The 24,074-nt window shown below is 42.4% G+C and overlaps 1 protein-coding gene across 2 annotated transcripts in view; it reads right to left on the bottom strand.

The window, feature by feature from the left end:
* The window catches only part of Foxp1 (forkhead box P1), a 574,139-nt gene that overhangs the window by 148,724 nt on the left and 401,341 nt on the right, over positions 1 to 24,074 (bottom strand). For both annotated transcript variants that reach the window (XM_090323968.1, XM_090323960.1), the window contains one exon: positions 3,057 to 3,236. In XM_090323968.1, the coding sequence (XP_090180094.1) occupies positions 3,057 to 3,236 (180 nt within the window). The remainder of the gene's footprint in view (positions 1 to 3,056; positions 3,237 to 24,074) is intronic.

Below are 24,074 nucleotides of genomic sequence, written 5' to 3' on the forward strand. Positions count from 1 at the left end.
TCAGACTCTTTTGCACGATGGCTAAAATCTTCTAACAGCAAGAAGAAACAGAGCCCTCCAAAGGAAATCCTCTGAAACTTTATTTTGTATATTTAGCTCTAAAGGAACTTCACTCCCTCTTGGAAAAGAAATTACCTAAAAATGCCATATGTTTTTAAAAAGCAAGTATGAAGGGAAAATAAGTCTAGTTACAAAAAAATCACAAGTGATATTCAATACTAAAAGCAATATGATCAGACAGATTGTGTATGTATTTTCTTAAATTTTTTTTCTAACCAAACTTCTACTACGTGTAAGAATCTTCTCCCTAATAATACATTGTCATATTTTCCAAAGCACTTGAGGTCTGATAAATTCAACAGGACTCATATATTTTTTCTTAAGGCTGTGAGAGTTCCAAGAGTGAAGCAAAAAGAATGGACAGTCATTTGAATCTCTGAGTGACAGGCTGGGCTGGCTCCCTGTATACATTAATAAATTAGAATTTTAATTGCGTCTCTGTCTGCAGGAGATGCCCCAGTACTTTAATATGTACCAACAATTGGCTATGTTATGGAATCTGCAATGTGGCCTCCACTGTTGACCTCTGAAGCACAATTCCCAGTCTGACTACGGAAACTGTTCGGTTTGATCCTCTCAACTTATTTGAATCCTGACAAATAAGCTCACAGCTGAAAGGTCACCACAGTCACGTTTCATCCTCCAGTGCTGTTCTTAAGACATCTACACAATAAAGCACTTCTTACAGCACCTGACACAGGCCCCTTCATGGTACCCTCCCTCATTAAAACTGTCCCCTGCACTCACTCTGCACCAGGAAGTTGACCTGCTGATGGTTTACCCAACAACTGTTTTTGGAAGTGTCTGTAAACAGCACATCCTATCATCTAGCTTCTAATAAAATGTCACTACTATGCTGAACTTTTTCTGTGGCAGGAATGGGGAGAATATCTCCCGAGGAGATTTGTCAATACTAGAAGTGGTTGTCCAAAACCACTTAGATCTTTGCAGAATGATCTGGAAATGAGTATTAGTTCATCCCAATCGAGGAAACAATAACAGGAGCTAGAATTTAGGTTGACCTGATCAAGTTAGTTGGTACCAAGTACTACTCATCTGGGCTAGAATTTCAAAACTTTCAGGGCAAGACACGCTGCAGTTCTACCTCATGAGCCACACTTCCACTTCTGTCTTTCTGGTGGTTAGTTGGACATAAAAGTCTTAGGGGATTTTTGTGCCTGGGTTGCCTCTGACCTGGGATCCTCAGATCTCAGCTTTCTAGGTAGTAGGATTATAAGTGTGAGCCACTACTTGTTTTTTGTTTTTTGTTTTTAACCAGTCCTGGAGCTCGAACTCAGGGCCTGGGCACTCAAGGCTAGCACTCTACCACTTGCGCCACAGTGCCAACTCCAATTTATGTGGTGCTAAGAAATTGAACCCAGGGTTTCATGCATGCTGGGCAAGCACTCTACCACTAAGCCACATTCCAAGTCCCTGAACATATTTTTAACTATTACCTGCAAGTGCTCTATCTGGAATATGAGCATATATACCCACATATCCCTGAGTCAAGTATCCTTAAAACTCCTACTGCAATTTTCTTTTTGAAGTAAAACATCCCGATTTTTTGTTAGGGGTTTAGGGGGCATTGAGGTCTAAACTCAATGATTAACAGACACTCTATTACTTGAGCCACATCCCTTGGCTTTTTCAACTCTATTGACCCTTTAGTCTTAATGAGTCTGAAGAAGCTATTAAAGCTGTTTTTAATTATCTTTACATAAATATGGCTCTTTAATTTAAATAAATGGTTCAACTACATCCTGTGAACATCTACTGTTCCATTCATTGCTATTACTCATTACTACAGTCATGAATAACTAGAATACTAGCATTACAATAATTACTACAATACTAGTATTCTAATTGCTACTAGTAATGACTTTACTATAAACATCAGTGCTCATTTTGGGCTGCTAGATCTGCTGCATACCACAGAAGTTCCCTGTATACTATCAAGCAGCATCTGTGGTCTTGTATCCATGAGGAGTTACTAGCCTCTTAGCCATTAAACCTGGTTCTGACCATTACAAAAAAAAAAACTGTGTAGAAAAGACAACTCCTACACTGTTGGTGGAAGTATAAATTAGTACAACTCCTAGGGACAGCAAAATGGAGGATCCTTTAATATCTTTAAAAAAAATGGCCAGGCACTAGTGGTTGGCATCTCTAAAAGTTGAGAATTGAGGATTATGCTTAGAAGCCAGGCTGAAGAGGAAAAATCCACGAGGTTCTTCTCTCCAATTAACCATCAAAAAAGCAGAAGGAGAGCTGTGGCTTAAGTAGGAGAAGGCTAGTCTTGAACAAGCCCAGGGTTCAAGTCCCACGACTGGTGTGTACAAGTATACACATACATCATACAAATTTAAACTGCCACACGACCCAGCTAGCTTATGCTTGGCTGTATATTCCAAAGCAAATAAAATCTGTGCAAGATACCTTTATACCTATATTTCTGCAGTAATACAGGTGGAAAGGATAGGTAAAAGTGGGTAAGAGGGAAGGACATGCCTGACACATTCTATGCACACATATGGAATGATCACATGAGGCCTCATTATCACAGAGAATTAATATACCAATTGAAAATGTCTCTAGATACTGCCCAATGGTCTTCTGGGAGTCAGAACTGTCTCCCCTTGAGCCCAATGGCAGTAAAGTACCTCCATTCTTAGTCCCACCATGAGAAGGCACAACAGAGAGTTCTATGAACTCTTTCCTTTGGTAACCTACACTGTGTATTAAGCAACCTAGCCCTTGTACAACTCATCCTTTGGTTATGACTCATGATTAGCCAGTAATCTTATTCCCAACAATAAGATTTTTGGTCAAATAGATCTTCCCCCTCTCTTCCCCCAAACATCATACTCTGCTGAGGAAATAAAAATGCATGTTGTTACGTGATTGGCAAGTCTCGACACAGCCAGCTTCTGAATGGCTTACTGGCTATTGCAAGGGGTCTAACAGCCATTGCTACAAAAGAAAAAGATCACTACCTGAAGAGCTGGCTGTTTGTCATTCCTCTTGGGAGATTTTAACCCACTGACTTGCTGCTGCTGCTGCTGCTGCTGCTGTTGCTGTTGTTGTTGCTGCTGCTGTTGTTGTTGTTGCTGCTGCTGCTGCTGCTGTTGCTGCTGCTGCTGTTGAAGGAGGAGCTGCCTAGCCACCTGCAAGGCCTGGAGAGAAGATGGAAGGAAACAATGCCATTACCACACAGTACTGAGGACTCCCTCACTGGAAGGGATTCCAGGAAGTACAAACTTCAGGACTGGCCCAGACTGCCCATTTCCAAGTAAAGCAAACAGAAAACAAAGCTTGCCACCAGTCTAAGTTGTAAAACCTTCCCAAACTCGTTGACATTTCCTTTAATTTTATCAATCTGATCATAGATCTTCATATATAATAGGCGGTGGAAAGCAGACACTGTGTTTCTATCAGAAAATTGGCCACACACTTAGAAATATGAATGGGTTGGTATTTTGAGTATGAGAAGCAGAAGGAGGCTGGAGTGACCTGTGCAAAGTCAGAGAAAATGAAGAGTCCAAAGGACAGATACCTTTGTCCTCCCTCAATTTCTTCTTGGGGGAACCTTGAGGCTCAGGTTGAAATGAATAGTTTCACCTCATCTGAGTCCTCATGAAGAGGAAAAGTTAAGTGGTGAAATACAAGTAAAAAGTAAGTCACTGTCAGTGCAGTCTGTGGGTAAGGCAGAACACAGCAGGTGAGGCATACCTATAGAAACATAAAGATAAATGCTGAGCCAAGCCGACCAGTAGTCATCAGAAAATAAAACTGCTTATGTCTAATCAACCCTTCCCAGTATACAAAATGGAATGCTATTTATCATTTTTTATTGTTGTTGTTGTTATTGTTAGTCACAGGGCTTGAACTCTGGGCCTAGGCATTATTCCTGAGTTCTTCAACTCAAGACTACCAAGTACTCTACCACTTGAGCCATAGTGCCACTTCTAGTTTTCTAGTGGTTAACTAGAGAGAAGAGTCTCATGGACTTAGGTGCACCCAAGCTGGCTTTGGACCATGATCCTCAGATCTCAGCCTCCTGAGTAGCTAGGATCATGGGCATGAGCCAGCAAGGCCAGTAAGGAATGCTTTTATTTGAAGACTGTACTGAGAGAGGAGATATGAACAGGTGATAAGGCAAAAGAAAAGCAAAGAAGTTCTTTGAAGTGCTAAACATATGTGACCAACCTCTTTCAAGAAGAAAAATAAAAAATAGTGTTATCAATAGGTTGATATCCTCATAAAAACACTGAGGCCAACAATAAAAGACAGAAATAATGGCAGAGCACTTCTTTTCTAAAAGCAACAGCTCAATCAGCAATAGAAAACTTAAGTTGTGGGGCCGGGAGTTTGGCCTAATGGTTAAAGTGCTTGCCTAGCATGCACGAAGGCCTGGGTTCAATTCCTCGGTACCACATACATAGAAAAAAGCCGGTAGTGGTGCTAAGGCTCAAGTGGTAGAGCTCTAGCCTTGAGACAGTGCTCAGGCCCTGAGCACAAGCCTAGGACTGGCAAAAAAAAAAATAGAAAAAAGAAAACTTAAGTTGTGTCAATGCAGTGTGAGAAATTCACCTACAAAGTTAGATTTCTCTTCAGTTCAGCTGAAAACCCTGAAAGTATACTGAGAAGAGATACTGAGATTATATACTAACTGATGTCTGTGGAGTGAAGAGATAACCTGAGATTTCTTAGAGAGCCCAGTGGTTTCTGTGTCACAACCAGCTATTTGTGTATCAAAGGAGGGCACCCAGATGTGGTCAATGTCTCAATAGAGTGCAATACCACAGACTTCAAATGACCACAAAGGACTGACCATCGCCATATGGAGGTGGAGAAAGGTCAGATGGCCAGAAGGTCTCTGTGACTAGAACTCAGGAGAAAGGAAGGGTGGTCAGGGCCAGGCAGGATAGATAGGGAAAATGAGGCATGGTAAACAGCTGCCAGGAATTTTTTTTAATGGATGCTTAAAGCAAACACAGGAGATATCCATTCATCTATATCCTTTAATATTAAGGGAATAAAATCATTGTACGGGAAAATAATGCAGGACAAATTGGAGAGGATGAGTCCTAGGGAAGGCAATTCAGAAATAAGATATTCAGAAACACCTCTGCTTCTAAGAGAGACAACAGGAGGATTTCCTTACCTCAAGAATTAGCATTTATTTGTTGGCAGGAGGCATCCCTTCCTGACAAAAATGCACCCCACCAAAAAAAAAAATTAAAGAGTAGACTTCAAGTATAAACAACCAGGATGGTTGGAGACAGGAACTGAGAAGCTATAATACCATCAATTGAGAAGAAAGATAAATCCCCATCTTTGCATAACTTTAAGTCAGACCCCCAGCCTTTATCATATAATATCCCTGATGTCAGAGAGCTGTATGTCTGTCTCCCTTTGCAAGCACTCACACTCTGCCAGAGTGTGCCCTGCCTTTCTGCTGGTCTCTCCGTCTGTCTGCTCGACTGCTTCCTTCCTTCAAGCTTCAATAAAGTTCTGCCAAGTTTTCTTGCCATAATGACTTGTCCAGAAATTCTTATTCTGTGATGGATGTCTAAGACCCAAAGTGAAGAGTCCTTACTTTTAGAGCAGGTGCTCTACCACCTGAGCGCTACCTCCAGTCCCACCCTTTTTTGTTGCTGTTGGGTTTTTTTTGATAAGAGTATTACATTTTGTCCAGGGGCAGCCAGGACTGCATTCCTCCTATTAAAGCCTCCGGTGGAGCTGGGATTACAGATGCACACCACTATACCTAGTCTCAGTCTCCATGAGGCACCTCTGTACTAAGCACAAAGGGAGCAAAAATAGCCTCCCGCCCTACTGCATCTGCCACTCATGGTCCAGGGAGACCTCCTGCTATTGGACTCACTCCAGCCAGTCCTTATGATGCGGAGCACAGGCACACTCCTCTGGGAAGCAAGAGGCACATTTGACAAAGCCTGCCTGGAAGGGCAGCTGTCGGAGCCAGGCGGCTGGAAGGCAAGGCGCCTGCAAGTGCTGCCTGCGATCCAGCCGGCTGGCTCACTGGAGGATTCACCACGGCTGGACTCTGGGTTTCCTTGTCTCCTTGGAGACGCTCAGTACATGCGTAGGTGGAAAAGTGGGCAGAGGGAAGATTTCATTTATATCATCTAAGAAAAATAGTCCCCCGTGCCAGGTGCCGCAGGAGCAAACGCCTCTCCTACTAGGCATGCTCCCTAAACTAGTTCACATGAGGCTTTACAGCTGTTGTAAAGACCACTGTCACAGTGCTCCAGGCAAGTGACTGAGCAGCAGAGGAGGCTCCAGCTGTGATCTGAAAGGCACACAGAGGGATTGTGGCTGGCAGTGGGAAAGACAGTACCGAGAAAAACATGGCAGAGAAGACAAGGGTTGTGGACTTTGTGGGGTGGGGATGAGTGGGTGTGTACATGAGCACACGCTGGTACTGGCGCTTAAACTCAGGGCCTTACGCTCTCACTTGGCTTTTTGGCTCCAAGCTGGTGTTTTACCACTCGAGCCGTACCTCCACTTCCAGCTTTTTACTGGTTAACTGGTGATGAGGGTGAGTTGTTCAGATTTGTGTGCCTGGCCTGGCTTTGAACCACGATCCTCAGATCTCAGTCACCTGAGTTAGGAAGGGCAGGTGGCGTAGGCTGCTAGCACTCTGCATGGTTCCATACCTTTAATATATTTATATATTTGTCCATCCTGGGGCTTGAACTCAGACCCTGGGCAAGCAGTGTCCTTGGACACTTTTTTGCTCAAGGCTAGTGCTCTGCCGCTTGAGCCACAGTGCCACTTCTGCCATTTCTTCTCTGCGTGTGATACTGAGGAAGTGAACACAGGGCTTCATGGCAAGCACTCCACCACCACAAGCAAAGAAAAACCACACAACTCTGCTGATTTTGCAGGAACAGGTAGTTGTTAAACGAGCTAGTCTCAGAGGAGCCACACATTCAAGCCCTTATTTCTGTAATGGGGAAGATGTTAAATGTCTTTAAGAATGACATACATGCCGGGCAGGGTGGCTCACTCCTGTAATTCTAGCTACTCAGGAGGCTGAGGTCTGAGGATCAAGGTTCAATGTCAGCCCGGGCACAAAAGGACCTGAGACTATTTTCTATTAATTTCTAGAAAATGGGAAGTGGGGCTTGGCTCAAGGTTAGGGTGGTAGCCTTGAGCTGAAGAGCTCAGGGACAGCACAAAAGAAAAGAATTATAGGTGTGGATATCATTCTTTTTTTTTTGATGGATCATGGGGTTTGAACTCCGGGCCTGTACACTATCCCTGAGCTCTTAAGCTCAAGGCTACCACCCTACCCCTTGAGCCACACTGCCACTTCCGGTTTTCTAGAGTCTCACAGACTTTAGTGCCAAGGCTGGCTTTGAACCTTGATCTTCAGATCTCAGCCTCCTGAGCAGCTAGAATTACAAGCGTGAACCACCACGCCTGGCTCAGAATTACTTTCACACAAGCATGTACTCAGAAATGTATCTCAGTAAAAGACAGTAGTGAGCCAAGATCTAATGTTTGTTTTCAACCTGTCTTTCCTGAAATGGCTCTCTGTGTTGCTTATACATGTCAGGGTCAGTGTCTGGAGTCTCAGACTCACTGGGCTGGTTTAAGGAAAATGATAAGTTGGGCACTAAAGCGAGACCAGGGCACAAAGTGAGCCCCGCACTAAAGACCCAGAGATTCTTATCTCCAATTAATCACTAGAAAATGGGAAGTGGCACTGTGACTCAAGGGGTAGGGTGGCAGCCTTGAGCTGAAGAACTCAGGCCTACCAAAAAAAAAACCATGTTACCCATGAATGTGTCATTTTCCTTTGTGTCACCGAGTGGATGAACTTGCACACTCATGTGATCAAGCCCAGTTTTTTCACATCCTTCTCACGAAGTCCCACCGCAGAGAAAAATCGGGAGTAGAAATCCAGAGGAGAAGGTAGAAGAACTTACATAAATGAACATAAGACAAGGCCCAGGCATAATACTGGACAGATCTCCATATAAGTATGCAATCTGCCTTCCACACTTAGGCCCCCAAATGTATACTAACAGGGAAAAGAACTTCCAGTGTCACATACAAATCTCTGCCGTCCACATTTATAGAAAGTAAAAAGTGCATATTATTACATTCATGAATAGGATTCCTCAAACAACTTATGGTACCTCCTTAAAATTGGGGACTCATAGGGCTGCCCAAACATAATTATTTTACAGTTTTTTTTTCTTTTCTCTTCTTGCCAGTATGAAAGTTTGAACCCAGCTTCATATTTGCTCATCTGGTACCTTACCATTTGAGCCATACCTCCAGTCTAGATTTTTGCTCGTTACTTTATTTATTTATTTTTTTTGCCAGTCCTGGGCTTGAGTTCAGGGCCTGAGCACTGTCCTTGGACTTTCTCAAGGCTAGAGCTCTACCACTTGAGCCTCAGCACCACTTCCAGCTTTTTTCTATGTATGTGGTACCAAGGAATCGAACCCGTGTCTTCATGCATGCTAGGTAAGCACTTTAACCACTAGGCCAAACTCCCGGCCCTGCTCGTTACTTTAGAGTCAGACACTCTTAGATATTCCTGTGCAGATTGGCTTAGGACCCTGATCTTCTGTATCCTATTTTCTTGATTAGCTAGGATTAAAACCGTGAGCTACTGTTACTGGCTGTCCCCACCCCCTGTTTTTGTTGGTGTTGGTTTTGGAGCTTGAATTTAGGGTCTGAGTGTTGTCCCTGAGCTTTTGGGCTTGACTGGTGCTCTACCACTTGAAACCACAGCTCCATTTTCGGCTTTTTTTTTTTTTTTGATGATTTTGTGGAGATAAGAGTCTCACTGGCTATCCTGCCTGGACTGGCTTTGAACCACAATCTTCAGATCTCAGCCTCCTGAGTAGCTAGAATTATAGGTGTGAACCACTGGTGTCTGGTTATGTAACATGTTAACATGTTGTATGTATCAAAGTAGATTAAAGTTCTTTATTTCTGCCTCCAGTATCTCAACCTCAGATATAAGCTTTATCTCAAAACAACCAAGGGGTGAAAAGGGCATACTCTTAATTTCCTATCAGTGTCTCAATCACAATAGCAGAAAAATCTTAGGACACACTGCTGAAAGAGAAAATTGGGTATTTTGGATACAGAATAATAAGTTTAGGGATATATGCCTCAGTGTCTATTAGAGAGGAACAGAAAGGAGAGAAAGAGGAAAAAGAAGAGGAGGAAAAGCCAAGAGAACAAGAGGGAGAAAGAAAAAGGAGAACGAAGGAGGGAGACTGCGCATGCACAAGGAAATGAATAAATGAAAGAATTTCTCTTTTAAGCAGGAAGGATCACCTCTGGCTCATGCTCCAGATCAACCGCTAATGTAAATAACTTAAAAGGTCCACTCCAATCTCTAGAGACCTTTTACTCTTGGTGGCTCTTCCTGGGCTGGGTTGAATCAACACTTCCTTTATAACAGATGTGCCTGCCTGGCACTGAAGAACTTGTGCTATATTTGAGAACCGGGCTTGGCTTATGGTAAAGACTCAGTTTGAGGATATCAAGGAGTAAAGGCAATAGATAAAACCAGGAACTCAGCTCCTAATTACACACACACACACACACACACACACACACACACACACACACACTTTCCTTCAACAAGCTACAAAGAAAGGCTCCCTGTGCTGACAGGAGATATGGGTGCAGGCAGCAGAAACTTTCACCTGTGGATCCCCTGGGAGCCATCTCTGCCTCAGTGTCTATAAAAAGTATCTCTCTTCACAAGGAGTTTGAGATGTGTATGGTGAGAATACCAAAGACCAGGGCCAGCTCTAAGTGTCCGGAGAACGGTTAGGAATACAGAAGTTGGCTGTTGCTTTGGTAAGCCACATTTCCATGGTAATCAAGGACCTGGCTTTGCGGCACTCCTTCTCCATTGATTTAAGATGAATTCATTCTCATCAATATCTTAACACTCTTGGTAAATAAGTACCATCTGTTTTTTTAAACAAATTATGTTTTCCATAAGCATGTTTACAACTTTTCAGCTATTTGCATCTCAAGTTCACAGCAGGTGTTTATATGGGGTGTGTGTGTGTTGGGGGGGGGTTAGGGTAGGGTAGGTAATTTTATGTTTAGCAGGTTTATCAAGGTAGCCAGTGCTCAAAAACATGTTTACCATCTCTGAAGAATCATTAACAGGTTTACACAAAATATGGTTTGGGCAAGTGCACAATCACACATGTATACATAAAGCAAGCCAGAGAGCGGATAAAAATCCTTTATGAAATATTTTACATAAGGTATTTGGTGAGAGATCTGAGATGAGCACTTCAGAAAGTAGGATTAACTAAAAAGTTTGGGGTCATGGGTCAGCAAGTTACAGCCCTTATACCAAATCTGTTCCATCATCTGTTATTCTTTTTTTTTTTTTTTTTTTTTTTTTGCCAGTCCTGGGCCTTGAACTCAGGGTCTGAGCACTGTCCTTGGGCTTTCTCAAGGCTAGCGCTCTACCAATGGAGCCACAGCACCATTTCCAGCCTTTTTCTATATATCTGGTACCGAGGAATCAAACCCGGGTCTTTGTGCACGCAAGGCCAGCACTCTTACCACTAAGCCAAATTCCAGGACCCCATCATCTGTTCTGTTCAGCCTATAAGATAGGCATATTTGTTTTACTTATTTAAGCTATCTGAGAAAAGTTTTTTTAAAAAAGATTCTGTAATATTTAAAAATTACCTGGATTCAAATTTTAGTGCTCGCAATTTAAGTTTTATTTAGAAAACAGTTGAGTTCATCTGATTAGGTCTCTAAGTGACTTTTTTTCCCAGTCCTGGGCTTGAGTTCAGGGCCTGAGCACTGTCCTCAGACTTTCCTCAAGGCTAGAGTTCTACCATGAGCCACCGCACCACTTCTGGCTTTTTCTATGTATGTGGTACCGAGGAATCGAACCTGGGTCTTCGTGCATGCAAGGCAGGCACTCTATCACTAGGCCAAACTCCCAGCCCCATCTAAGTGGCTTTTAACATAAGTTTCATAGTCTGCAAAACTTCAAATCCATCCAATACATCCATTTACAGAAATGGCTGCCAGCGCCTTGTTCTCTGAAAACTTGGTTCTACGAGCTTGAGCTGTTAGTTTGGATCGGTTTGAATACTGGGTCTGGAACCTGGATCTGCATCATGCTCAGCCAATGACTGTCTGATACTCCTTAACCCTGGGAAGAAGGTATATAAACCCAGTTTTTAATCACTTCCTCCAAAGGGTATTCAAAAGTAGCTAGCAAAGAAGGCATTATGAATAAGCTGCTCTTAAAGCTCAAATTCAAGGGGCTGGGAGTTTGGCCTAGTGGTAGAGTGCTTGCCTAGCATGCATGAAGACCCGGGTTCGATTCCTTTGTACCACATACTTAGAAAAAGCCGGACGTGGTGCTGAGGCTCCCGTGGTAGAGCTCTAGCCTTGAGAAAAATCCAAGGACAGTGCTCAGCCCCTGAGCTTAAGCCCAGGACTAGCAAAAAAAAAAAAAAAAAAAGCTCAAATTCAATCTGGGTGTTTGAATTGGCATCTATAATCCTAACTACTCAGGAGGCAATTTGAAGCAGATAAGCCCGGGGATGAATTATCTCCAATCAACCAGAAAAAATCTGAACGTGGAGGTGTGACTCAAATGGTATAGTGCCAGCCTTGAGTGAAAAAGGTAGAGGGGCACTGAGTTCAAGCCCCAGTGAGGGTACAAGGAAAAGTAAGATGGAAGGAAGGAAAGAAGGATGAAAAGAAGCAAAAAAAAAAAAAAAAGGAAAGGAAGAAACAAAGAAGAAAAGAAACACAAATTCAGTTCTTCATTTCTACAAAGGAATTGAAATATGAGAATAAATACACCTATGAGTTTCTCTGTCATAAACCAGTGAAACCCTGAAGCACATTTTAAGTACATATATGTTCCCAGAAGCAGATTAACAGCAGCTCAGACGGGGATGAGACTTTCAATACCCTGAGAATAAAGGCCATGCACCTCATGGCTAGGTGACAAAGTTGATTATTTCCTGTCTTCCTGAGACATCGGCCCCTTTCCAGCTTTCAAGGCTGCTCTGACTCAGCCACCCTTCTTCTAATTTCCCTCCTAGACTTTCTCCACCCCTCAAGATCAAAACTGTGTCTCAGATAATTTCCCCAGCTAATCAACACTCTTTGTACATATGGGGGTGGGAAGCAAAGCTAGTAAAAAGAAACCAAAAGAGTAGCATGGGAAAATGGGGAGTCTAGTTCTCCCCTCAAATTCTCCTGTATACATACAAGAACCTCCAGACAGTCTTTCCTACCTACACTACCTACGCTGCTGTCTCGGTTCAACTGTAGCTACCAACTGCTATCTTTTCCTCACATAATGCCCTCATATAGTACAATGGGACACGTGTTGGCACTCCATTGTACAGGAAACGCAATTGTCTTTTGGATGTAGACTCGGTCATGGCTCCCGTACAGGGTGAAAAGAAGGGGACAATGGCTAGCAGGACCCCAAGTGTCCATACAGAACCCCCAGCATTCCAAGGGAGTAGTCAGCAAGTTTTCCAAAGTGGGAATTGTTGTTGTTGTTGTTACTGTTTTGCCAGTCCTGGGCTTGAACTGATGGCTTGGGCACTGCCCCAGAGCCTCTTTGTGCTCAAAGCTAGTGCTCTATCACCTGGGCCACAGCAAAGTTCGAAGTAGTTTATTGGAGGTAAGAGTCTCATGGGCTTTTCTGCCCAGACTGGCTTCAAACCAGAAGCCTAAGATCTCAGCCTCCCGAATAGCTAGGATTGTATGCATGAGCCAGCAGTATCAGTATCAAGCTTGTTTTTGTTTTAATGATGGATTTATTTTTTTGGGGGGGGGTTCAGTCTGGGCCTTGAACTCAGGGCCTGGGCACTGTCTGAGAGCACGCTTCGCTCAAGGCTAGCACTCTACCACTTGAGCCATAGCTTTACTTCCAGCTTTTCTGGTAGTTAGTTGGTGAGAAGAGTCTTGCAGCCTTTCCTGCCTAGGCTGGCTTTGAACCTCGATCTTGATATCTTAACCTCCCAATTAGCTAGGATTACAGGCCTGAGCCATCAGTGCCCAGCATAAAATGATAATTACGTTACAATGGAGTTATCACATAGATAGTGAGAAAGTCCATTGCTCTTTCATAGCTTTTCTAGTAGTTATGAAAACATTAAGTATCCTATGCCACACCCCTCCTCCTTTAGTGCATGTCTGTAGAATATTTCTGAATCATATATTAAAAATGGGTAGTAGCTGGGTGTGGTAGCTCATGCTTATAATCCTAGCTACTCAAAAGGCTGAGATCTGAGGATCATGGTTTAAAGCCAGTCTGGGCAGAAAAGTCCATAGAACTCTTATTGCCAATGAGCCAGTAAATACCCAGAAGTGGAGATATGGCTCAAGTGGTAAAGCCTTGCACAAACATGCCAGATGAGAGGCGCAGATCCTGAGTTCAAGACCAAAAAAACCCCAAAACACCTGTGTAAATACTAGGCACATGAGGAAAGAAAGCGCCACAGTGAACCATCAAGTTTTGCAATTAGTGTCCTTAGTAAGAAATGAATGACTCTCTCCATAAATCTCACAGTAGACAGTAATCACTCATCAGACTGGCTACTGCCTCCTTGAACCACTCACCGCCTGGTCTAACCTGTGACAGTGCAACAGGGGTGTGACTCACTTTCAGCTTCACTGGTCCTTGCCTCACCTGACTCAACTCTCAGAAGTAGCTGAGGCCCAGGGCAAAGCCTTAGAACAGCTGGACACTGGCTCTGAATTGGTGAAGGCACCATTTCATCCTTGGCCTTCTGATGGCTGGAGCAATGTCCTAGGATTTCACAGTTGATCTGTGGATAGAGTGTCCTGAGAGAATTTTTGACAATGCCCCAATCTTTGCAAATGACCTTATGAGGTAGAAAAATAAATCAAGATACATATGGGAGCCGGGCGCAGTGGCTCACACCTGTAATCCTAGCTACTTAGGAGGCTGAGATCTGAGGATCAAGGTTCAAAGCCAGCCCCAGCACAAAAGGACCTGAGACTCTTATTTCTAACTAACCTCTAGAAAATGGGAAATGAGGCTTGGCTCAAGGGTAGGGCGGTAGCCTTGAGCTGAAGAGCTCAGGGACAGTATCCAGGCTGAGTTCAAGCCCCATGACCCGCCCCCCCCAAAAAAAAAAGATACACATGGGGAAAAATTAGAGCAGAGACAAGTCCATGTCCTTTGCAACATTCCAATAATGTGTTTGAGTTCAATCCAAAAGAGATGAGAAAGAAAGACTGAAGTTTCTCATCAGCACCATTATCCTGCCTGAAGAAGCAGATAAGGCACAGGCTTGGGTGTGTCACTCCTCTGTACAGAGTCAGGATTGGGGACACCAAAGTTTCTCCAAGCACCTGGGCCACTCTCTTATTCCACACCAACTTGCACCTCTTTTCTATATCTTGTTTTAGTGCTGCCTTTCACTGATCTCTATTGAAACGACTTCAGATTTCTTCTTTCTTACTTTCTTGCCTGGACTGGGGCTTGAACTCAGGGCCTCACACTCTTGCCTTGCTTTTCTACCCAAGGCTAGTACTCTATCACTTGAGCTATATTTCCACTCTCATCTTTTTGCTGATTAATTGGAGATTAAGAGTCTCATGAAGTTTCCTGCTACAGTTGTCATCCAACTTGGATCCTCAGACCTCAGCCTTCTGAGTAGCCAGGATTACAGGTATAAGCCACCATCACCCAGCTATGACTTTGTGTTCTTTAATATACATAGGGGGGTAGCCATTATTAGAACAGTTACTGTGTATGTCTTTCACTTTGTTTTCGTAGAATTTTAGCAAATGCTGTAAAGATATGAGCATAGATAATTTTAGTAGTTATATTTTTTGTTTATTTAATAAACAAACCCCAAATACTGGCAATTTATTTATTACAGTGTATTATTTATTTCTTAGATTGTAATTTTTGATGCTAGTACTCTTAAAGAGTGTTTTCTTATATATTAGAGTGTTATTTTTTAACACTGGCAATTTATTTGAGTGCATTTTCTTTCTTTTTTTTGAGTACATTTTCTTAGGAGGAGAAATGGCAAATATTTGTGATTTTTTTCTTTCTTTTTTTTTGCAGAAGACATAAAATGAGAGGGGACAGAAGTATTCATGTACACTCTCAGAGTTTGCTATAGATTTCTAGAACTGAGGCGAGTAGCAGACACATGAACCCAGCCCTATCTGCACACACCTAGGCAGGGAGGTCAGAAGCTCGAGACAGGAAGCATTCTCTGCTACCAGCTGCTCCCTAAAGGAAATCTAGGGGCAAGGAGTCACAGCAAACTCTATGTTCACTAGCAATTATGATTAGCCTTTATTTTTATTAGGGAAGTACACAGAGGATACTTCCCGCCAAAGAGTAAAAATGTTCATGAGACAACAAGTGTGTATTTATGATCCTCTTGCAAAATCAGGTGAAATAAGTTTAATGGCTATAAACAGCCAGGAAGTCTGTTTGAAGTCTCTCATGTGAGACAGAAGGGGGGGGGAAGCCCAGCACCATTCCCCCTCCCTCTCTTATGAACACAGGGCCCCGAAACCTCCTGGTTGGAACATTGGCAGGTCATGCCAGATGCTGAATCATCTTGCCCAGGCAAGGGCACCTGAGCTGTCTTGAGAAGTATTTCATTAGTATTCGGGCACTGCCCAAGGCGGAGAGTGCTGTGCTCACGGGAGGTGGACAAGATCGCAGCCTGGAGGCCTGTGGCTCTGGGCAACATGGCCTTGCAGTCAAGTATGGCAGGCAAGTCTGGCAGGAGTCAAATTCATCCATAAAGATCTAAAATGCTAGGCTGCAAGCAGCAGCAAACTTAGCCCGCTCCCAGTGTTAGGCTCTGTTTATAAACAGAGATGAGCTGGGTGCTGCTGGTCACTCGTGTCTATAACCCTACCTACTCAAGAGGCTCAGATCTGAGGATTGTGGCTGAAAGCTAGTCTAGACAGAAAAGGGCATGAGACGTTTGATTCCAATTAACCATCCCAAAAGCTGGAAGTAGAGAAGCTGTGGTTCAAGTGGTGGAGATCCATCCTTTCAAATGGTGAAAATGCAGAGAGATAGATAGCAACTGGGCCTTCAGTTCAAACCCCAATATACTGCCCCCCATTCCCCCATAACAAACAACAATTTAAAAACACCTCACTTTTGACTTTTTTTTTAAATCAATACTAGGGGGTGAGAAATATCCCAGTATTCTCCAATAGTTTACACTTTCTAAAGCAGCCAGCAACTAGCAACTGTAGTGAAGGTTTTACATGTATCACAAATTAACAGACCCAGGGGTTAGTTAGTTCAGTGGTACAGTACTTGCCTAGAATGCATGAGGTACAGGGATCAATGCCTAACACTATATAAAACAAACAACAACAACAAATCACCAAAACTGAATGAAGCAGGGAACACATAGAAACACAGGGCAAGGTCAGGTTTAATGGCTCCCTTGCATCTAAGTTACCAAAATAAAAACACTACACTGAATTGTTTACCAAATCCAGGCACTGTGAAACTTAATTTTCTCTTATTATTTTTATCTCTTGTTTCCAATATCTCTCAGGGAGGTAGGGGAAAGTTTTATAACTCCTCACTGAAAGTGGAAAAACAAAGAATGTGAGCTTCAGGGACTTGTTCAAGGTCACAAGGGCTAGAACAGAAAAACAAAAACAAACAAACTGTCTCTTGAGAACTTGATATTCACACTGGATCAAGGTCACGGACTAGCTCAAAGACGACCTCTGGTAAGCTTGGAAAATGGTTGTATGGTCCTCCAGGTCTCTGTCTCTAGAAGGTTTTTCATAGCATCATGCTTTCTACCTTAGGCTCTTCGCACTCCAACCCACCTAAAAAGGTCCTACTTTATATAGCTAGTGAGTCCCATGTAGCAGAAGCCAAATCCACAGACTTCCTTGTGTTCTTTGCCCATAGTTACCAGGCTTCCAACTATCCCTTCCAGCTAAACTCTACCTTCCCCTCCATGCCCTCTGTACCCAGTTCCTGCCAGCAGCAGTTCTCTCTGGCATCCCACTCTAGGGGACAGTTCTGCTCCTGGACCACCATAGGACTCTCTGTGCAGTAAATTTTCTTTGGTTTCTTTTGCTCAAGGTTAGCTCGCTCTCTACCACTTGAGCCACAGCGTCACTTCTGGCTTTTCTGTTGGTTAGTGAGGTAAGAGGCTCACACTTTCTGATCTGGGCTGGCTTTAAACCATGATCTGAGATTACAGATGTGAACCACCTATACCTGGCAACAGATGCATTATTAAGACTGCTTTTGCTCCTGATCATTAAGGATGAGGGAGGTGATTTTTGAAAAGTAGATGAGTAGGGAAAGGAAGGGTGAGATGATGCAATTATGTTATATATAATTATATATTTATATATAACTGTATAAGTTATATAATATAAAAAATAGAAAATGTATAATACATAAGGTATTTTATATTCAATATATATTTAAAATGGAACTAAGTAGGTAAATTACAGGATGGGTGGGGTTGGGAGAGATGGGGAAGAATGATGAAAAAGGTAACACTGATGAAGACTCATTGTACCCACAAACTGACATTTTGAACTGAAACCTGTTTGTACAACTACTTAAGGATGATTTTTTGAATAGCTGCATTTTTTGAGTGTATTTTGCCAGATAAGCTCCAAGCAGTGTAGACTCATTATCTCATTTTTTATTGTCTTTGAGGTATCATTATACCCAGTTAACAGATAAGGAAACCTAGCACTGAGAGAGTTTAAACTGTAACAGATTATGCATGTAAGGTCATAATTCAGTACCTGGTACATGGTAGGTGTTTAACAAGTGGAAACTATTACCCTAACACAGTATATGGCCCAGACACAAAAGAATATACTTTGTTAGTGGAAAGTAAAGATGCCTTTCTTCATGATCTTGGAGCAAAGTGTAGGAATGGCTATAAAACCAGAGTCAGGAGAGTGGTTCTGACAATAATGCAACTAATAAAGCCATCTCTGTATTTGCATTGGCTCTACACTGATTGACATCAATATGAAATGTACCTAAGGTGACGCAGCCTAGACAGAATCCCTTTACAGTAGAATAAGAGACAACCAGGAGGAGAGGAGTCAAAGCCAACACAGGCAAAAAAAAAAAAAAAAAGTAAGACTCAACAATCTAAATGTGGTGGCTATCTGTAAGGAAGGCAGAGAGGATGATCACTCTTCTGGGCAAAACTTCCAAGACTGTATTCAACAAATAACTAAAGCACAAAGAGGCTGGGGGCATGGATCGAGTGGTAGAGCACCTACAAAGCAAGTATAAGGTTCTGTCACCAGTACTGTCAAAAAAGGTAGAAGAATAACAGAAATGTTTAGTATTCTATTAACCTATGGGATTTGAGACCTTTGGCTTATATGAATTAACAGGAGCCATTTGATTAAGATATATTCTTTAAGAAAAATTTAGAGACATTTACAGACTATACAAGCCAATTTAAACTACAGAAGAATATATTTAAGGCACAGTGAAAGATTTCATTCTTTCCCCTACACCCTCCCTTCCTCCTTCCTTCCTTACCTTTCCTGCTTTTCTCCCTTCCTCCCTTTCTTCCCTTCCCTCCTGTCCCTACCTCCCTTTCCTTTTAATGCTGAGGATAAAGTTGGGTCCTGGCACAAGTCCCACAAGTACAATACACAGAGCTATATCTCTATCCCTTAGAAGAACACTTTGTAGTAAACTTTTTAAAAGATTAACACTGATGGTAAATAAAAAAGCAAGCAAATGAGAAAAAGATCTGATGGGTCTGGTGAAAAGATGAGTAAAACTGCTTTCAAAAGCATTGAAAACCAAACTGCATTCATCTAATGCACAGCTATGCTCAGTGACAATGGTCTCTGGGACTTCCAGTAACCACAGTTTAGCATAAGGTGGAATTTGAGTCTCCTAGCATGAAGAAAGAAAGATTCTTTGGGAATTTGGGGGAATTACTGGCCCTTAGAGAATCATGGCAACTCTAAAGAAAAAACAGTATTTGCTAAAATTTTTTTTAAAAAATTAGCATATCTCTACAGAAGCAGCATACATGGTGGCTTGACACCCAGAAATCCTGTCCTTGGAGTTAAAGCCTGTGTGACTCTGGACAAGTTACTCAAGCTTTCTGTGCTTTAGTTTCTTCATCTGTAAGAACAGAAAGGCAGAGGAATATCTAAGGCTGCAGCCTGATAACCATTAAACACTTCTTAAAGTGTTTTAGAAAACTATAAATGATTATTGATTAGGAATGTAACAAGTCCATGAATAGCAAGACACAAACAGATGCATTATGAAAATAATTTCAAAAATGAAGTACACTGCCACATCCTCACGTATACATGATACACTATCAACAAACATTCAGTGGTCTGCTTTCATAGTTTTCTCTAACAAGCACGGAATCATTATTTCCAGCCTTCGGAAAATTACTTTTTAAAACACTTTTTGAGCAGAGATTTTTTTTTCCCAAATCTAATTTGTCTATGTAGGGTTCCTACAAAGAATATTAGGAACAAAACAACTCAAATCTTACCCTAGAAACTTCTGGAATGCTTTCCACATGACTCAGGACAGCAAGTGGCACTCCAGTGATGTTTACTCTGTCATTACTAACACAGGAGAGGCCCCGGGCACAGAGGGGTTGCAGTCACTCAGTCATGTCTCTTTGGGTTAGCATAATGCTTCATGCCTTTCTCCTGAAACTGTGCAGTTCTACGACAGCTTCTGACTTATGGCCCAGCCAAGATGCAAGATCTGTTTCTTCGCACAGAACACACTAACCAGATCTTTGTGGAAGTTCAAGTGCCAACATCACACTGAATTAAAGTGAAAGAAAACCCAAAGCAGAATTTCAGCCAATCCTATCCCTTTAAGAAAGTATCTCTGGGGTTGGGGGTGGGATTGGGGGAGGGGTGGAGGGGGAGGACGGAGGAGGTGGAGGAGGAGAAGGATGGTAGAGGGATCAGGGATGAGTGTTGATCAAGAAGCCTTGCATTTATAAACTGGTAAAGTTGAACTGAAACCCTTGGATATAATTTTAATTTACAAATTTGAATATTAACAAAAATTGATCTCAATTTGATCTTAAAATGAAGCACAAGTAGACTTTGTTGCCTGGCTGTCTCTCCAGCACTACAACCAGCATCATTAGCACCTCCACTAAGCTGTAGCTCTGGGTTTTTCTAGCCAGCTTCTATGGTAAAACACTTGCTACTGAGGTGGTCCTGTGGTCAGGCCTGACTGTCACAGGAAAAAATGCTTCTCATGTATCCACATCAGCCTCCTTCCAGGTCTGGTCCAAGCATTCAGCACAGACACACCCGGAAACTATAAACTATTTTAACAACAGAACATTTTCCCACCTCAAAAGTGGGATAATCGTTGCAGCCTACCGATCTCCCCAGGGTGTTCTGAGGACTAACGAGTTCACATTAGTCAGACACTTTGATTTCTGCAGACAAAGAACGTGGAGAAGGACAGTGTGGTTATCCAAACCAACTGCCTTTTGGGAGTCACCCAAGATGACAAGACAGGAGGCAGACAGACAGACTACCGTTCTCCCAGATGTCCATGGGGACAGAAACTGGCCCCAGCCCCACACAGGATCAGCCTGGGGGAGGCCATGCTGTCTGTGAGCCTTGGCTGCCCCGCTCCCTTATATAGTCAATGAACGGGGGAGCCCCTCTGCACGCATATTTCCAATGCACATTCCAAAAGAGTATAGGCAACGAGACAGATTTAGCAGCTGTGGTTTATATGGATGGACCGCCCTGGGCCCCGTTCATCAAGCTTCCAGGATGCAAATGAGGGTAAGGAAGCCCTGACAGAAAAAAAGTCCTACTCCAGTTTCTAAGGACTGTGCCAACAGGTGCACCCACGTCAGTGACTGCCTTACAAGCAAGTGTCCAGGGGAGCTGCAGTCAGGCCAACCAATGCCATTTGAGATATAAATAAATAAATAAAAATAGAGCTACAGGCCTAGTTCACATGGTAAGGCACCCACATCATTAGTGAACCCCAGTGTGTGAGGGAACAGGGGGGACATAAAATAATAAAAGTTATAAATTCAATTTAGTAGCTTTTAAATTGACCTCAAGTACAGACTTGAGCCTTTCCTTTGGCCCCTGGAGGACTTGGGGCAAGCCAAAAACAACCTTAAAGATCACGAGTTACATGGCATGATAAGAAAGACTAGAAGGAAATTTTGAAGGAACGATCCAAGCAGATTTTTTTTTTGGGTACCTGGGCATTATGCATTGTTAGCTTTTCCTTTCAAGGCTGGCATTTTACCACTTAGGCATACCTCCATTTCCTACTTTTTCCTGAAGAATCTTAACAAAATTCCTGGAATGGAACTGTGATCCTCAGATCACAACCTCCCCAGTAGACAGGCTACCAGTGCCCAGTCTAAGTAGATTCTTTGCCTTGTAACACCAGCAGAATATCTGCATGTAGTTAAATTATGTTCCACACTCTCCATAGACACTCTATGGAATCTCTTCCTGTAGTTGAGTTGTTGATGTTCAGATGTGAAATAAAAATCTAGCCTTCAGCATAACTTTGAAAACTGTGGATTTGCCAGGCCTCAGTGGCTCACGCCTGTAATCCTAGCAAGAGGCTGAGATCTGAGGATCAGGTTTCAAAGCCTATGAGAAAAGTCCATGAGACACTTGTCAAGTGGCACAGTGGCTCAAGTGCAAGACATGAACACAAAGAGGCTCAAGGACAGTGCCCAGGCCCTGAGTTCAAGCCCTAGGACTGACAAATGATAGATCCAGTGGGGCATGTACACATACACAACAAAGTAGCCATTGAGGCAGATCTCACTAAACCAAGCATCTAGAAATGCCCAATGACTGAACAACTAATCCTGGGAAAGCCTGTCCCATAACCACTGCAATAAAGAAATCCTCAGCTTAAACAAACAAACAAACAAACAAACAAAAAACCTAGGGGCCAGGAGTTTGGCCTGGTGGTAGAGTGTTTGCCTAGAATGAAGGAAAACCCAGGTTCAATTCCTTGGTACCACATACACAGAGGGGAAAATAAATAAATAAATAAATAAATAAATAAATAAATAAATAAAAGGCAGAAGAGGTTTTCTGGCTCAAATAGTAGAGCTCTAGCCTTGAGAAAGCCGAAGGACAGTGGTTAGGCTCTGAGTTCAAGTCCCAGGACTGGCCAAAAAAGAAATCCTAGCAAATTCTTTTCAGAAAAAAATTTAAAAATAATAATTAAAAAAATTTAAAGCTCTTGAGTCTGAAGAGTTAACTCACTTGCCTTCAAAAAATCAAAAGGAAGACATGTATAATTTCCTTTTATCATAAAACAATGCATTTATTATTTTCTGTATATCAGTTAAAGGGCATGGCTTTCTGAGTGGAAAACAAAACAAACCTTAGTCACATGTTTATTTGCTTCAGCTAACTCCCTTCCCCTTCTGATAAATAATCAAACATGCCATCCAGAAAAAACAAAACCAGGGTGCTGGGAAATCTGATGGTCATCAAATAGACTGAGATATCAAGAAGGGCAGACCACTGTTCCCACACTCAGAACACTACACCTACACTGCCATCTGACTAAATACCTCCAGTCACTCTGTCCATTTTCTCTGCAATTACTCCCACTGTTAAACAAACTGTCCCAAGGCAGTCACCAACATCCTTTTTCTTTTCTCTTGCAAAACAGAATAACTTCTGAACATTAAAAAAAAAATCCCATGACAGTCACAGCAATACATACATAAAGAGACACAAACTGATTTATTTTGTGTCAGTGTTTATTCCACAGCTACAGAGAACAGTTCCTTGTCTACTTTAATAGATACTGTCTTAAGACACTAAAAATTAAAGCTAATTTAAAGCTGAGAACTAACAAATAAGATTCAGAATAATAATACTGATCTCCAGTTCAAAAGAGCTAATTTTCTATCTCCTGACTATTCCCTGACTACATAGTTAACAAAAAATACACAGTTAACAAAAAAAGGTCAGCTAGCGTATTCAGGGATGGGGTTTGGGAACAGAGGTTGAGGGGGAGGAAAAAGAGAAGCCAGAGGGATGGCTACAAGCTGGAAAAGGTGGAACTTTAAAAAAAAATTTTTTTTAAAGTGTCATGCCATGTGCTTAGAAGTCATTTCAACAGACAGAACCCAGAGCAGTTGTGGGCATCTGGTAGCTCCGATCTCAGAGCTTCTTCACCATCTGAATTACCCCCCAAGCCAACTATGAAAAAGAGCCTTCAACACCCACCACATCCCTTTGACCACCATCAAACACAGTGAAGCAGGCTTTCTCCTTTCCTGCCCCATTCCGCTTAAACAATAGTCCTATGAATGAGATAATGACCGTGAGTGTTTCAGCAGTCTGACTTTTATTGGCATGAAATTGGTACAAATATTATCAAGACCAATTCACACACAAGATGACGGTATTGTGATGCAAAGACTATTCTGCCCAGGCAAAAAAAAAAAAAAATCACCCACACACTACACCGGAATTCTCGTACTATTTGAGATAACAGGAAGAAAAAGAAGTCAGCTCAAAACAATGTCACAATAAACAGAGAAGGTTGGTTTCAACGCTTCTCATCCACACTCAGCCTGGCCAAGACCATTCTGACAATTCGCTGATTCAATCCAAAGGCATTTCGGAGCAAGGCTGAATTAACAAGGAGTTAGCAGAAGGTCCTTTCTAAGCTTTAAAAAGAAAAAAAGGCTTTGAAGGAGAGAGGAAGGAGGAGGAAGAGAACCGGCAGTAAACAAAGTTACAGCATCTTATTTTGCCCTTTCCCAGAATGTCTGCTGGAGAAAAGATCCCTAATTTCAAAGTTTAACCCAGAGGTGGGGGGGGGGGATTTTCCTTTTTCTCTGGACACTTACAGAGAAAATGAAGAGTTTGACGGAGCTGGTTCGCACTGTCTGTCTTTGAATTTCAGTCTTCTGGCTGTTTCTGTGAAGCGGGGATTGCCG

Source organism: Megascapheus bottae, chromosome 2 (genome assembly GCF_031878675.1).
Source record: "Megascapheus bottae isolate mThoBot1 chromosome 2, mThoBot2.hap1, whole genome shotgun sequence".
Classification (NCBI taxonomy): domain Eukaryota; kingdom Metazoa; phylum Chordata; class Mammalia; order Rodentia; family Geomyidae; genus Megascapheus; species Megascapheus bottae.